General features: G+C 38.1%; 1 protein-coding gene across 1 annotated transcript in view; it reads right to left on the bottom strand.

Annotated features, from left to right (window-relative positions):
- GRAMD1C (GRAM domain containing 1C) overlaps positions 1-16,374 on the bottom strand; it is a 41,288-nt gene that overhangs the window by 21,705 nt on the left and 3,209 nt on the right. The window contains exons 2-4 of the mRNA XM_023517861.1: positions 15,759-15,877; positions 12,351-12,483; positions 7,912-8,074 (exon numbers count right to left, since the gene is read on the bottom strand). Of these exons, the coding sequence (XP_023373629.1) occupies positions 7,912-8,074; positions 12,351-12,483; positions 15,759-15,802 (340 nt within the window). The 5' untranslated portion in view covers positions 15,803-15,877. The remainder of the gene's footprint in view (positions 1-7,911; positions 8,075-12,350; positions 12,484-15,758; positions 15,878-16,374) is intronic.

The raw sequence follows: 16,374 nt of genomic DNA, 5'->3' as shown, positions 1-16,374 counted from the left end.
AAAAAAAAAAAAAAAAAAAAAAACTTTTATTTTGGAATAATGTGAGATGTTCAATAAACTAAACTAGGCTTTATCTTTTAGTTCAGCAACATCCTTGCCTGTACAAGGATCCAATCCCACATACCGTGCTGCATTTAGTTGTATGTCTGCTTGGTGTCCTCTGATCTGTGACAGCTTCTCATTCTTTCTTTATTTTTTATAATCTTGACACCTTGACATTAGGTTCCTAATGTAGCATAAAGCAAGGTTCCTAAAAACCTTGACATTAGGTTCCTAATCAGGTATCTTATAGAAAGACCCTCAATTTAGGTTCATCTCACATTTTCCATGATTAGAGTGGGATTGTAGATTTGTAAAAAAAATACCATAAAACCAAGCTCAGGGAATATAGGATGTCAACATGATTTATAATATTAACCTTGATCAGTTGGCTAAGGTAACATCTGGAGGATTTCTCCACTATAAAGCTAGTATTTTTCCCTTCCCATACGGTATTCCTTGGGAATGAGTTACCAAGTTCAGTCCATACGCAAAGGGAGGAAAACTAAAGCTCTGTGTCCTGTAAGGAGGAGTGTCTACAAACATCATCTAGAACTCTGTAAGGAAGATTTGTGCTTCCTTGCCCATTTATGCATTTATTCAATCATTGGTTTTTATCAGTATGGGCTCATGAAGTTATTTTATTCATCAGGTTATAATCCAATTCTATCACAATTTTGTTGCTCAAATTATTTGATTTGGCCATTAGGAGCTCTTTCAGGTTGAGTCTTATATTCTAAATTCTTCTACATTTCTTCTTCTTCTTCTTCTTCTTCTTTTTTTTTTGTTTCTTAAGTACTTTCTTACTTTCTCGCACTATATCACACTCTAGGTTTATCTTCCCTACACTGTGTTAGAATCAGCCCTTTCTCAATGAAGCTCTAAAACTATAATTTTTCAAAATTAAGCTTCTTGTTTCTACTTACAAGGAAACAAATTACACTTATATGTATGTATCTCAGTATAATATTTTCCTATTTTTAAATCATATTATTAGATAAAATACTCTGAATGATGACTGATAAAAATGGAATTTGTAGTATCACTACCAGAAATTAACAATATCTTTGCATGTAAATTTGTTCAAGGAAGTAAATACATGAAATAAACTACTTCTTCCTAAGATAATTCACTTGTGAAATTCATCATACTTTAAAGCTTCCTATCCAAATAACATCAACAATGGTATTGCTGGAACATGTTAAGACAGCAGGTGGTATTTTATAAGTGGGGAAAGGAACACTGCTCAACCCAGTAGCAGGTTCCCAGAGATTTCTTATAAAGAGGAAATATTATTTCAAAAACATTTGAATATTATTTCAATCATCTTAAAGGTGGACCATAGAAATGGCATAAAATCAAATAAATAAATATAGGAGAAGCACATGGACATGAAAAAAACTGAAAACATGCTGACAGTCTTTGGAGAGTCCATGAAAAATGTACTATGTAGTTATACAAGAAAAGCAATTGATTTAGAGTTTAGATTAGCAATTAAGGATACACAATTTGTTTTTTCCATTTCCTAAAATCCAGTGTCTGCTATCATTCTTTATGCCTGGAAAAACAAGTTCAATTGGCCAGTTCTATTCAAAAATGTGACTAAGTTAACTGTGCCAAGCCAAGCCAAGGTTACCCGGCCCAGCCTCCTGCTGCTTCCCTGACATGCTTGCCCAATGCATGGCTTTTTCCCCAGCTTTTCCCCACCATTATTAATCAGTAAGTATCATCTGATAGTCTGATTCTTGTTACTGTTTGCTCGGCTTGGCCTCTAATTCATCTTGTTCTGTCAGCCATAGATCATGGATTCCAAGTTTGCTATGCCTATGTGCCCCTCCCACTGCCTAATCTTTGCTTCAGACTTAGCTTCCACTCTCAGCACCAGTGACTTTGGTTAGGAAATCCTGTCACACCAGAGTTTGTCACCATGATATAGCCAGGTATCTCATACCCTAAGCCAATTTTCAGCTTTCACTCACGGTTCTACCTCCTGGGCAGAGATTTCCCATAACAAAACAGAAGAGGAAGGTGGAAGTAGATCCTGACAGCAACAGAAATATGTCCAGAAAGCGCGTAGCTATAATTTCTTTGTACTTGTGGATATAGATACATTATGTTAACCTGTCTTCATTGCTAGGGCTCAGATGTTCTAAACTCCTCCCCCAGACTGGCAATTTGCTAGCTTTCCCTGGCCTGGGGAAAATCTATCAGCAATGACCCCTTGGATAAATGAAGACATTCTGTGGCTTATTCTGCAAATTGTTATATATTAGAGTTTTAAATTAATACGGTTTAACATATTAAGACAAAATGTTTAGCATTTTGTTCAGCAGCTGGGTGCCCAGAGGCCATTTCTGGAAATATAAAAATATTCTTTTTTTTTTTTTTTTTTTGAGACAGAGTCTCACTTTGTTACCATCGGTAGAGCACCATGGCATCACAGCTCACAGCAATCTCCAGCTCTTGGGCTTAGGTGATTCTCTTGCCACAGCCTTCCAAGTAGCTGGGACTACAGGTGCCTGCCATAACACCCGGCTATTTTTTTTGTTGCAGTTTGGCTGGGGCTGGGCTCAAACCTGCGCTCTCGGTATATGGGGCTGGCGCCCTACTCACTGAGCCACAGGCACCACCCTACAAAAATATTCTTTAAAAAGGCACCCTTTAATGTTGGTGAGTTCTAAACTGCCTAGTACAGAGTGAGAGATTCTATTTTATTTTATTTTCCAGACAGAGTTTCACTTTATCACCCTGGGTAGAGTGCCATGGCCCCATAGCTTGTAGCAACCTCAAACTCAAGTGATTTTCCTGTCTCATCCTCCCGAGTAGGCGGGACTGTCACAACACCCAGCTATTTTTAGAGATAGGGTCTCGCTCTTGGTCAGGCTGGTGTTAAAGTCCTGAGCTCAAGGGATCACCCACCTCAGCCTCCCAGAGTGGTAGGAATACAGGTGTGAGCCACTGCACTAAGCCTCAATAGTGAGAGATTTTTAAAAAGAAAAGAAGCCAGTTAAAGTAGATTCTATCTTTGACCTTCTAGGACTGGACTAGAAGTTCTTCCAGGTCCCTCCTTAAGATACCTCATGATGTGCCGCTTTGTGGGTTTTGGGAGGGGATACATGGGTCTAGAGGGAAGTCTCTACGTCCAAACAGCCGAGTGTCTCCCCTCAAAACAACTACAAGCAGTAGAAAAGAGAAAAAAATAAATCTTTTCATTTTCTTACTCAGCCTGCTCTCTACAAAAGATTAGAATACTGTCATTTTAATCAACATGGTGTTTAAAGTGATCTGCCATCCACCTAGCTCCCTCTAAACCCACACGCATATTTCCAAATCTTCTGGGATGGTTTAGTTCTTTTGACCTTTACCATTGTCTATCCAGTTCATTGACTTTAAGAATCTTTGTAACATCACCTCTCTAAAAACATAAAAAATAGGTTCATTATCATGCCCATTGAATGTATGTATATGGCAAGCCTGAGAAAGCAGCAAGAGAACTTATTTGCTATCTAATGATAACCTAGTAAGAAAAAAGTCATCACCCCATTCACTTTAAATAAAACTTCCACAGAGGACTGAATATTACATGAAAATTCTTCCTCACATAATTCTACAAAGCCAAATGGTCTTTAAAGGAGCAAAATGTGATCCAAGCTCAGATGCAATATAGAAACTATGCCACTATTATTCTTCCTTTATTTCTAGATGCATACATGGATTTTATGAATTTTAATAGTATCATTTATATAACTTATCATTAATAATATTTTCATATTAACTCAATAATGAAACTACTTTTTAAGGATCATTCTTAAAAAACAGCAGGTGAGAAAGAAGGAAAAAAAAAATTCTTGTTTTGGTGTTAGTTACCTGTTTGGCCACTGGGGGCCAGAGTAGATCTTCCTAAAGTCCTAAATTCAGACAGACAGGGTATGTCTAACTCATGTCCTGCTGCATACTGAAACAAGCATGGTAAGGACACTAACAGTCAACACCCTCAGCCTCTTCAAATGTCTCCTACTGTGCTGATTTCCATGTCAATGATCTTACTTTAAAAAAAAAAGTTCTTAAAATGCTTTCTAAGTAAATATCACAAATTCCAAGTTATTGGCTCTAATTAAAGAAAGTGGAGAGCACATGATTTGCTATCAAGCTTCCTTTAAAGATCTACATTTTATTTTCATTATAGTCTCTACTTTTGCCTCTGTGTCCCCCATCTGTAACATATACTCTTAAACCTGAAACATGAGAAATACTACATCTTTGACCTCTTTCTGAGCCCTAAAAGCAGCATAACATGCAAACTAACATATTTGTTTTGAATGCTTTAAAAATGTGTTTAGGGGCCGGGCTAGGTGGCTCACATCTGTAATCCTAGCATTCTGAGAGGCCAAGGCAGGTGGATTGCCTGAGCTCAGGAGTTCAAGACCAGCCTGAGCTAGAACAAGACCTCATCTCTAAAAACATAGCCAGGTGCTGTGGCAGGCGCCTGTAGTCCCAGCTACCAAAGAGGCTGAGGCCAGAGAATTGCTTTGAGCCATGATGCCATAGCACTCTACCAAGGGTAACAAAGTGAGACTCTGTCTCAAAAAAAATAATAATAATAAATTAAATAAAAATAAAAATATGTTAGAGAAAGTAAATTTTATATTGGGGAAACTCACATTAATATACAATGAGGTGGCACCCATAGCTCAGTGAGAAGGGCACCAGCCACATACAATGAGGCTGGTGGGTTCAAACCTAGCCCGGGCCAGCTAAACAACAATGACAACTGCAACCAAAACATAGCTGATCTGGTGGTGCCTGTGGCTCAGTGAGTAGGGTGCCAGCCCCATATATCAAGGGTGGCAGGTTAGAACTCAACCTGGTCAAATTGCAACAACAATAACAAAAGATAGCCAGGTGTTGTGGCAGGCACTTGTCCGTCCCAGCTACTTGGGAGACTGAGGCAAGAGAATCGCCTAAGCCCAAGAGATGGAGGTTGCTGTGAGCTGTGATGCCATGGCACTCTACCAAGGGCAACAAAGTAAGTCTCTAAAAGAAAAAAAATACACAATGAACTTATGTTTATGTAAAATAGTTGGGAAATGGCTCACATTGACTAAAATACAATAGAGACTCAGCGCCTGTAGCTCAGTGGCTAGGGCACCAGCCACATACACGGGAGCTGGAGGGTTCGAACCTAGCCTGGGCCTGCCAAACAACAATGATAACTACAACCAAAAAATGTCCAGGCATTGTGGTGGGCAACTATAGTCCCAGCTACTCGGGAGGCTGAGGCAAGAGAATCACTTCAGCCCAAGAGTTTGAGGTTGCTGTGAGCTGTGATGCCTCAGCACTCTACTTAGGGCTAAAGTGAGTGAGAACATAAGTGAGACTCCGTCTCAAAAAAAAACAAAAAACAAAAAACAAAAAAACAAAGAAATGCAGTAGAGATGCCTCTTCATTATTCCTTCCGAGTGAAAGGTGTTTGGTTAGGATAATTCCTGCCCTCTCTCTACCCCTTCACTCACTTCACCCACAGAAAGTAGACTAGTGTTAAGGAATGAATATTTATGTCCCCCCAAAATTCTTATGTTGGAACCTAGCGGGCAGCTAACCCTCAGTGTGACTGTAATTGGAGATGGGGCCTCTAAGGAAGTAATTCAGTTAAATGAGGTCACAGGGTGGAGCACTGATGGGGTAGAATTAGTATCCTTACAAGAAGAGACACCAGAAGAGCACCTGCTCTCCTGCTCTCTCCCTCCCCCTCTCTCTGAGGACAGGCCACATGAGGACACAGTGAGAAGGCAGCCAGCCAGAAAGACAACCCTCACCAGAAACCGACTCTGCTGAACTTTGATCTGGGACTTCTATCACCGAGCATTATGAGAAAATAAATTTCCATTATCTAAGCCACCCAGGCTGTGGTACTTTGTTAAGGCAGCCTGAGCTTAGTAATAGTGCTAGTAAATATGGAAGGAGTACGCTGGGCAGGCCTGACACACTTCTGTTCACCTTCTTTGTGGAATGTAGGTGCCCACAGAGGCTGGTATCCTCCAGGCGCAAACTTCCCTCTACCTGGTGAGGAGGTTGAACACAGCTTGTGACTGATAGGAAAGTCTATCTTATTCTTGAACTCTTCAGCAATCCACTTATCTTTCACACACAGCTATATCCTCTAACTTCATCATTGTTAGTATCAGAGATGGTATTTTGGCTTCTGTCTGACATGGTCTTTGTTTTCTTTCCCAATTTGGTTGTAACAGAGTGGTTGAGAAGAACTGATAATGTGTTGAACCCACTTAAGACCTCACATTTACATGGATTATAATACAAAACAAGTAAAAAAAAATTATCCAGAATATAATACTTTTGAAATTCAGAAGGCCTTTGGGTTATGCTTCTGATTATTATTTATCATTTTATTAGAACTAAGGCAAATCTTTCTTAGCCCTCTAAAACCAAATAAGTCCTTTTAATGCCATATGGAATATTATCATTTCTCTTTGTAATAAATTTCAACTATAGGTTCCTCCTTCAAAAATGAATTGAAGGGCTGGGTGTGGTGGCTCACGCCTATAATCCTAGCACTTTGGGAGGCTGAGGCAGGTGGATTTCCTGAGTTTACAGGTTCAAGACCAGCCTCAACTAGAGTGAGACCTCATCTCTAAAAATAGCTGGGTGTTTTGGCAGGCACCTGTAGTCCCAGCTACTTGGGAGGCTGAGGCAAGAGGATCACTTGAGCCCAGGAGTTTGAAGTTGCTGTGAGCTACCCCTTCACTCACAGAGGCCACAGCACTCTACCCAGGGTGACAGTAAGACTCTATCTCAAAAAAAAAAGAATTTAAATTAAATGGAAATTTTTAAAAATTAAATGGAAGGACAATAGTAAAAATAAATCAAATTCAAGGGTAATTATAATGAAATGTCCATGCTTCTGCTTTCAAAAACTCATCTCATTTTTCTAAAATATAACCACAGTCAAAAGCTTGTATCTTCACACACAGGAAGTTGAATATTCTTCTGAATAATGTCAGTGAGTAAAATTTTTTTTAAAAATCATTAACTGATAGAATGATTTCTTTTCTAAAACTTCCATAATCTTCTTTAATCCTTTCTGGAAGCTATACAATAATTTAAATTAATGCTTATCTCAAAATGCACCCCTGCCATGACTACTTGCTTTCGTAATTATGCACAAAACAGGCTTAAATGAGGAGTGGCCTAAATGTATAACAGGTAACTCTACCTATAAAATGTGAGCATATTATACAGGAATAGCCAGACAGACTTTTATTAACAGATTTGTTTTTCCATTGGCACTGTTCCATCTCCATTGCCTTAATGCTTGGAATTTTAAAAGCTAAAGGTGATGAAGATTTTTAAATTCCAAGTTTCAGAAGGAAGTGGAGTTAAGTTAGACTTAGTAGCCACTTTCTCCTCTTTCTCCAACTTCCAAAAGGTGGTTCCCCAATCTTTTCAGCACCGGGGACTGTTCATGGAAGACAATTTTTCCACAGATGGTTGGGGGGCAGGGTCTGACAGGAGGCAGAGCTCAGGCAGTGACATGGAAGACAATTTTTCCACAGACCAGGAAAAGGTAAGGGTGTCTGGGGAGCGATGGGGGAATCTAACAGGAGGTAGAGCTCAGGCAGTGATGTGAGTGATGAAGCTTCACTCACTGGAGCACTGCTCACCTCCTGCTGTGCAGCCCCCCCACAACAGGCCATGGGCTATACTGGCCCACAGCCTGAGAGTTGAGGACCGTAGCTTTATAGGGTGAGACTGAATCTAATGCAACTAAATTCTCAGTCTGAACATACTTGATGCAAAGATAAACATTTAAAACTACAGCTGAAATTTTATTAAAATTTATTAGAAATTCTTTACCTTCATCAAAAGAATCTGAAGTGCTGCTTTTGTCTAAAGAAAGATACTCATTTTTATTCAAGTCCAGTGATTTTGATGGTACTCTACTTAACCTCTTTGGTGAAGTTGGTAAAGGGCTCTTTTTGATCTGTTTCTCTCTTTGGGGCTCCTCTTTCCCTAAGCCCTAGAAGGCAAACAATCCAGTTAAAAAAAAAAAAAAAAAAACAGAATCTTTAGGCTTAGATTTTACAGTGAGAACTTTAACATTCAAGATGGTTTAAATATAGCTCTTTGAAAAATATTCATAGCATTTTGTTTGTTATGTTTATATCACATTTTCAATGCTGCTAAATGTTAGCTCATAAAATATTACTAAATAATACATAACATTCTGAAGTCACTTTCTTACACAGTAATGAACAACAAATTTATGAAAAACAGCATATACAAAGAACTCACAGATAGTTAACATCATGTGAATCACTTACAGAAAAGAAAAGAAACAGAGGCCAAAAGTAACGGAACTATCAGTTTTCTGGGGTGGGCAAGAGAGAGGAGCCAAACCCAGTTAGTTTCCCACGCCATTGTCTGCCCCATCACCTCAAAAGAGAGAACTCACCCATATCTCAAGACCTGAAGGGGAAAGGGAAAGAAAATGGAGAGATAAAAAGTCATATAAGAGTACAGTGTGGGAGAGAAGATTCAAAGGGAAATTAATCTGATAGCAAACTCATAAAAATACAATTGGTTTTGCTGGAAAGGGTCTAAGAGTTTAGGCATTAAAATATATTCAACATAAGATGCTATTTGTATTTTCTGGGATGGTTTGATAAATACATGTCATTTCTACAATAAATTTAATGGTAGGCATTAAGTGTGAATGCTATCATTATGTTATCAGTTAAGTAAAATAGTATGGTGTTATAATCAGGCTTAGTAGAACAGTATAAAAATCTATATTAAACTATACAGCAAAATATTTTCTTGCATTGTCTATGTGTATACAGATGAGAGAGAGCTAAAAGCAAATAGAAAATCCTTATACTTCCTGTCCCATGAGATCCTTGAGCTACATCAAACAGCAAAAGCAACTCCAGGGAGGATACAGGTTCCCACTGGCCTCTCCAAAAGCAAAATAACAACTGAGATCCATGATACAGTTTATTAGAGGATTATGTTAACCTAGTCAGAAGATTGATTCTTCAAGTAGAGATGACTGCTAAAATCAAGACAATTTATTTGGGAGCTCTGACTATAAAGCAACATGCTTATTTAGCTAACCTGGGGCCCCTTTAACAAATACTAAGTAAAGTTTCCCTGCAGCTCCATAATTGTTTCTCTTCTTATTGAAAACTAAGTTATATTTTCTATTATAAAACACATAGATACTTACAAGAAAAATAGCAGTCACATTTCAGTGATGATTTTTATTTTGTTGGTTCTATTATTTCTATTTGAAATCTTACAAATAATATTAATTTTATAACAAACATTTTCATTTTGGAAAAAAATTATTTCTGACTTTTTGTTATTTCCAATTTTGCTGGAAGTAAAATCAATGCAAAGTGACACTTGTATTTGTCAACATCTAAGAATCTCACCACATTGCTCTTGAATGCAAAAGGGAAAAAAAGACTAAAACATGTGCATTATTTGTATTCCATAACCTGAAAACATTTGTAACACCAATCTTAGACATTAATGAATATATGATCTATCTTAAAACTTTAAGTTACTCACCTCCATTGCACAAGTAGAAAGTCACTAAAGGTCTCTAGATGAATACATTTTGCAAGAATGCAAAGAATGTAGATGCATTACTGTTTTCTGAAAAAAGCTGGTAACTTGGAAGCCTTTCACATAAATACATTCTCTTTTGATGTTTTCCTAAAATTTACTCAGAAGAGCCAGTTGGGAGTTCCCTGGGGTAGGGTGGAAATGGACCATTGCTGGCCACATGCAGACTCACCTTCAATTACAACAGTTTATAGTTATTAGATACTTAATGTGTGTTAGAGAATGTTGTAAGTAGAGTCACACAAGGTTTAACAATAGGGATATATTGGCTTGGCGCCTGTGGCTCAAGTGGCTAAGGCGCCAGCCACATATACCTAAGGTGGCGGGTTCAAATCCAGCCTCAGGACTGCCAAACAATGATGGCTGCAACCAAAAAATAGCCGGGCATTGTGGCGGGCTCCTGTGGTCTTAGCTACTTGGGAGGCTGAGGCAAGAGACTCGCTTGAGCCCAGGTGTTGGAGGTTACAATGAGCTGTGATGCCAGAGCACTCTACCCAGGGGGAAAGCTTGAGGCTCTGTCTCAAAAAAAAAAAAAAAAATAGGGATATATTCTAAGAAATGTATTATGAAGCAATTTTGTCATTGTGCCAACATCATAGAGTGTGCTTAAATAAACCTAGAGGGCATAGCTTACTACAAACCTAGGCTACATGTATAATATAGCCTATTGCCCCTAGGCAACAAACCTGGACAGCATGTTACTATAGTGAATACTGTAGGCAATTGTAGCACAATGCTAAGTATTTGTATACTGAAACATAATGAAACATTGAAAAGGCATAGTAAAAATATGGTATAAAAGATAAAAACTAGGGCAACGCCTGTGGCTCAGTGGATAGGGCACCAGCCCCCTAAACCAAAGGTGGCAGGTTCAAACTGCAACAAAAAAATAGCCAGGCAGGCGCCTGTAGTCCCAGCTACTGGGGAGGCTGAAGCAAGAGAATCACCTAAGCCCAGGAGCTAGAAGTTGCTGTGAGCTATGTGATGCCACAGCACTCTACTGAGGGCAATAAAGTGAGATTCTGTCTCTACAAAAAAAAAACTGGTACACCAGTATAGGGCACTCACCATGAATGGTGTCTGCAAGAATGGAAGTTGTTCTGGATGAGTCAGTGAATGAATGTGAAGGCTTAGGACATTACTGTACACTACTACAAGACTTTATAAACACTGTACTTAATGTATTAAAAAAATTCTTTCATCAATAATAAACTAAACTTAGCTTACTCTAACTTTTTAAATTGATGAACTTTTAAATTTTTTTAAAATTTTGACTTTTTCATTATAACACTTCACGTAAAACATAAATACATTGTACAACTATACAAAAGTATTTTCTTTCTTTATATCCTTATTCTAAAAGCTCTTTTCTATTTTAAAATATTTATTTTATTTTTTTACTTTTAAGTGTTTTTATTAAAAACTAAGAAACAAACACACACATTAGTCTAGGCCTATAGAGCGTCAAGACCATTAATTTCACTGTCTGTCACCTCCACATTTTGTTCTACAAGAAGGTCTTTAGGGGCAATAACATGCATAGAATTGTCATCTCTTATATTAGGAGCACTTCTGAAATACCTCTTGAAGGACCTGTCTTAGGCTCTTTTACAGTTAAGTTAGGTTTCATTTTTTTTTAATATAAGTAGGAGTATACTCTCAAATAACAATAAAAATTATATTACAGTAAATACACAAGCTAGTAACAGTCATTTATTTTCATCATTATGTATTATGTACTATACCTAATTGTATGTGCTATATCTACTTTTATAAGAATGGCAGTGCAGTAGGTTTGTTTACACCAGTATCACCTCAAACATTTGAGTAATACATCATGCTGCCACATTACAACAGCTATGATGTCAGTAGGCAATAGGAACTTCTCAGCTCCATTACGAGTACTTGAAAAAATAAAAGAAGAAACCAACTGACTCTAAAGCTCAGTGTTTAACTGAAGTACCCACTATAGGAGGCAGCTTAAGCAGCCTTTATTGTTATTCAAGCTCAGGGGCTCATCTCTCTCTTCAAAATAGACTCTTTCGGCTCGGCGCCTATAGCTCAACCGGCTAAGGCGCCAGCCACGTACACCTAAGGTGGCGGGTTCGAATCCCCAGCCCGGACCCGCCAAACAACAATGATGGCTGCAACCAAAAAACAGCCAGGCGTTATGGCGGGCGCCTGTGGTCCCAGGTACTTGGGGGGGAGAGGCAGGAGACTCGCTTGAGCCCAGAAGTTGGAGGTTGCTGTGAGCTGTAATGCCACGGCACTCTGCCCAGGGGGACAGCTTGAGGCACTGTCTCAAAAAAAAAAAAACAAAAAACAAAATAGACTCTTTCCACCACCCTGCTTGCCATGGGAAAAATTCTACTAACTACAAATTTCCCCATCTTGTTATTTTTTTAATTGTATTTACTCCCCCTATAGACTGCTGCTCCGGGAACTGCCTGGTAGCTTTGCTACACTTTATCCAGTTCTGAACAAAATCACACATTTTTCTAACTTTTATCTCTGGTACTGATAAACTTAAAACACTTCTCCTAAAGTAGCAGCCTGACATCTTGGGTTTTTAAACATTTTATATATTGTATTTTCATTTGATCACATATTATAATGAGTACATGGCAGTATAAGATATATTTTTAAAGAGATTATATACTAACTCCTTTTGCTGAATTCCCATCAAGTGACTCTGTTTCTGAAACCCGATTGAGTGATTCACGAGTAAAACTGATGGACTTGGATAATTTTTCATCTCTCTCCCCAGAGTTATCCAAGCTGCTTTGTCCTGGACTTCTGTAAGAAACACATTATAGAAAAGTAAGGTCACTTCCACACAAATAAGTGATTTGGTTTCCTCATTGAGGTCCTTTTCTATTATAAAGCATTTTGACAACAAATAGATTATTGCAACGTAACAAGCTTTTACTTATAATGAACCTATCTTCTTAAATCTCATGTAAATTGACTTCATTTGAAAATAATTAAGATAAGCAAGCCAGGCACTGTGGTGGCTTATGCCTATAACCCTAGTACTCTAGGAGGCTGAGCTGGGTGTTGCTTGAACTCAGGACTTCAAGATTAGCCTGAGCAAGAGAGAAACCCCATCTCTACTAAAAACAAAACAAAAAGCCGAGTGTTGTGGCGGGTGCCTGTAGTCCTAGCTACTTAGGAAGCTGAGACAAGAAGATGGCTTGAGCCCAAGAGTTTATATCCTTATAAATTGTGAGCTATGATAATGCCATGGTACTCTGTGCAGGGTGACAAAGTGAGACTCTGTCTCAAGAAAAAAAGGTAAGCTCATATGACACTATAAATTTCAGAAACTTAAAAAAATCAGCAAAGTACATTGGCCACAACAGTAACTAATCAAATGAATACTGCTTGTTAAAATTTCAGTGATGGACAACCACAGAGATTCTAAAGAAAAAGGATAAATGTGTGAGCTGGACACTAGTCTACACCAAAGCACTTTTAGATCTTCCTTGGGACCCAGTCTTCCAAACTCCTATCCCAAGTGGAAGCTCCAGACCATCTGTGCACAGCGCCCATCAACCAGTCCTACCTCCTTGTTCTACGCAGCCCTAAGAACAGGTTTAAGGAATAGCTCACATGATGATAGGGGCCAAGACTACAATAAATGTCCTGGGATCTGCTTTCCCTTTCTCCAGGGGTAAAAAGAAAGAAAAGCTTATAAAATACAAAAGGAGCATAAGTGATCTGATTTCCAGCGCTCAACATTATAGAGCCATTATTATTCCTATGTAGTCATTGATGTGTATAGACTTTTTTTTTTTTTTGCTATGCATTGACTTAAAACCCTTCTCCTAAAATAAAGTAGAAACTTAACATTTGAAACTATATTATATTGAGGAAGGAATAAAAAAAAGCTAAGAGTATTTCAACTCTATTTAACTCTGCCCAAATAATAGGAAGGTTTGCTACCAAGTTACTGCTGGCCAGGCACAATGACAGGGCTCTGAGGAAACCAAATAAGAAAAATGACTCCTTGGAATTAGTTTACTACTTGAGTGTCTATACTTTAGGATTTAAGGATAGAAGTGAGGTGTGGAGAAATGGAGAGGAAAGAGTAGGAAGAAGGAAAGAGGGATTAAGAATGAAGAGAAAGAAGATGGAAAAGCTGAGGAAATAAAGGTTTGAAACCAATAATGTGTCTTTCAGAGATTGGAGACATGAGAAAAGAAGTAGAAGAGTGAATGAGGACACACATTCTTTCTTAGAAAGCTCTCAATCTTGGGGGGTGTCTGTAGCTCAGTGGTTAGGGTGCCAGCCACATGCTTGGGGCCTGGTGAGTTTGAACCCAGCCCGGGTCTGCTAAACAAAAAAAAAAATAGCTGGGCACTGTGGCAGGCGCCCATAGTCCCAGCTACTAGAGAGGCTGAGGCAAGAGAATCGCTAGTTTGAGGTTGCTGTGAGCTGTGAGCTGTGATGCCATGGCATTCTACCAAGGGTGACAAAGTGAGACTCTGTCTCAAAAAAAAAAAAAAAAAAAAGCAAGCTCTCAATCACCAGAAGAAAAACAGTAGCATCTTGGTTGTTGATCTCAAAAAACTAGTCCTAAGTGTAAGGCAACTAGTCAAAAATATTTCTATCCTTCTTTGACAACTAGAAACTTCTCAAATTGGCAGGGACTCAACCTAGGGGTGGTTCTCAACCTGTGGGTTGCAACCCCTTTTTAACAATGAAAATACATTGGGGCGTTAGGAAGGTTCAGAACCACTGAATCCAACTGTTTTCATTTCAGATGAGTAAACAAAGGACCAGGAAAGTTAAAAGATGTGACTGAGGTTACTTGGCTCCTTGGTGGCCCAGACTAAAATCTAGATCTTGTTTACCACAATCCAAGGCCCTCTGCATTAGAGTAATCACTTTTCTATTCAATGACAGTACCTGAGAGAGTCTAGTAAATTATACAAGGGAAATGATATAATAGAAATTGTTAACTTTCAAAAAAACTAATAAAATATACATGTGCAACCACATTTAAAATGGCTATAAAATATTGATGCTAAACTGAAATAATATAAATAGGCTTGGCATAACCAGATGAGTAAAATTTCATATTTTGAGACTTTAAATATATTTCCATTTTAAGACTTATTATAGAATTTTTTAGTAACAGCTTTATTAAGATATAACTGACATATAAAATTCACTTCATTTAAAGTGTACAATTGAGTGGTTTACAGAGTTGCACAACTATCACCACTATCCAAATTTAGAACATTTTCTTCACCCAAAAAAGGAACTCTATACCCATTAGCAGTCACTCCCTGTTCCCTTTTCCTCTCAGCTGCAGGCAACTACTAATATATTTTTTATGAATTTACTAATTCTAGACTCCATTTCATGCACATGGAAATCACATAATACGTGGGTCTTTCTAACTGACTTCTTTCACTTAACATAATTTTGCTATAGAATTTTAATCTATCATCTTTAATTGCTTTTAATCCTATAGCTTAAATGCACTTTAACTTGTATAGGTTAATAAAAATGTCCACTCTCCTAAATGAATCCTCATCAGTCAAAAATAATCTCTCTCTATTTTTACTTTATCACATTATCTATTACTCTTTTATGCCTCTTACCATTTTCTACCTTGTATAATAACTACGTGTATTTCCACTCCTTTCATTAATGTATTTAACATTTACTTGAGTACCAAAATACATGCCAAGCACTACAGTAAATGAACCTTGAGGAAAAGTTGTCACTATATCCTTCAAAACACCTACCATCTAATTTACTTTATTATTACCTATAAATGCAGAGGTTTCACTAGATACTTCTCTAGATCCTTAATAAAAAGGCTTACTAGGCTTTAAGCAAACCTTAGGAACCATCGTTACACAGTTAACATCTGCTTGTACGTCCAGTGTTTGCTTTCCTATTTAGCAAACTTTCTCTGTCCACCTTTTACCCCATTCCACCACAGAGAACAAAGAGGAAAACTACACCCAGAATTAATAAAAATTCAGAATTAATGGGTCTAAAATAATTGTTTTGATTATTAATGAATGTTTACATTTAAAAACATTTTGTTGTACCTTGGCTGCACATTATCCTCCATCGACAGTGACAAGTTTTCCATCTCTTCAGCATTTAAGCCTAGCTCAGTGCCATAGTTCTGCTGGAGCAATTGCCAGAATTCCTGTCTAGTCAGGCTCTAAAATGACAGGAAAATTATACCGAGTACTGGAAAATATGAAAAATAATATAACAGTGATTCAAAACATGAATTTTGAAGTTGAGATGGGTGCCAGCTGCCTCATCTCCCCCATAAGATGGATGCCGGTGGCCTCACCATGGCCTCACACCACCCCCCAGGTAGGAGGAAGGGGAAAGAGGGGTAAATGAAATGATGCCAAGTACCATCACTCTTAGATCGGTCCGGATAGGGCCAGAACAGAACAAGATAAGAACTAATGAGCCAAGTACTGTCAGGATGAGGGTTAACAAGCTAAGTGCTGTGACAAATTGTTTTACTTATATGCTAATTGCCAGATCTGCTTTATGTGACCTTTATGTTACATATTTGCTAATCCGCCAAATTGCAAGGTTCACTTCTATAAAAGAGGTCATCACGACCCTGTGCTCGCTTTTCGCTTCTTGTGCCAACTTTCTTTTTTTTTTTTTTTTTTGTAGAGACAGAGTCTCACTTTT

This window comes from Otolemur garnettii, unplaced genomic scaffold (assembly GCF_000181295.1).
Source record: "Otolemur garnettii isolate 467f Iridium unplaced genomic scaffold, OtoGar3 scaffold00122, whole genome shotgun sequence".
Classification (NCBI taxonomy): Eukaryota; Metazoa; Chordata; class Mammalia; order Primates; family Galagidae; genus Otolemur; species Otolemur garnettii.
Note: the sequence above shows the minus strand (reverse complement) of the source record. Positions and strands in the feature narration are given on the sequence as shown.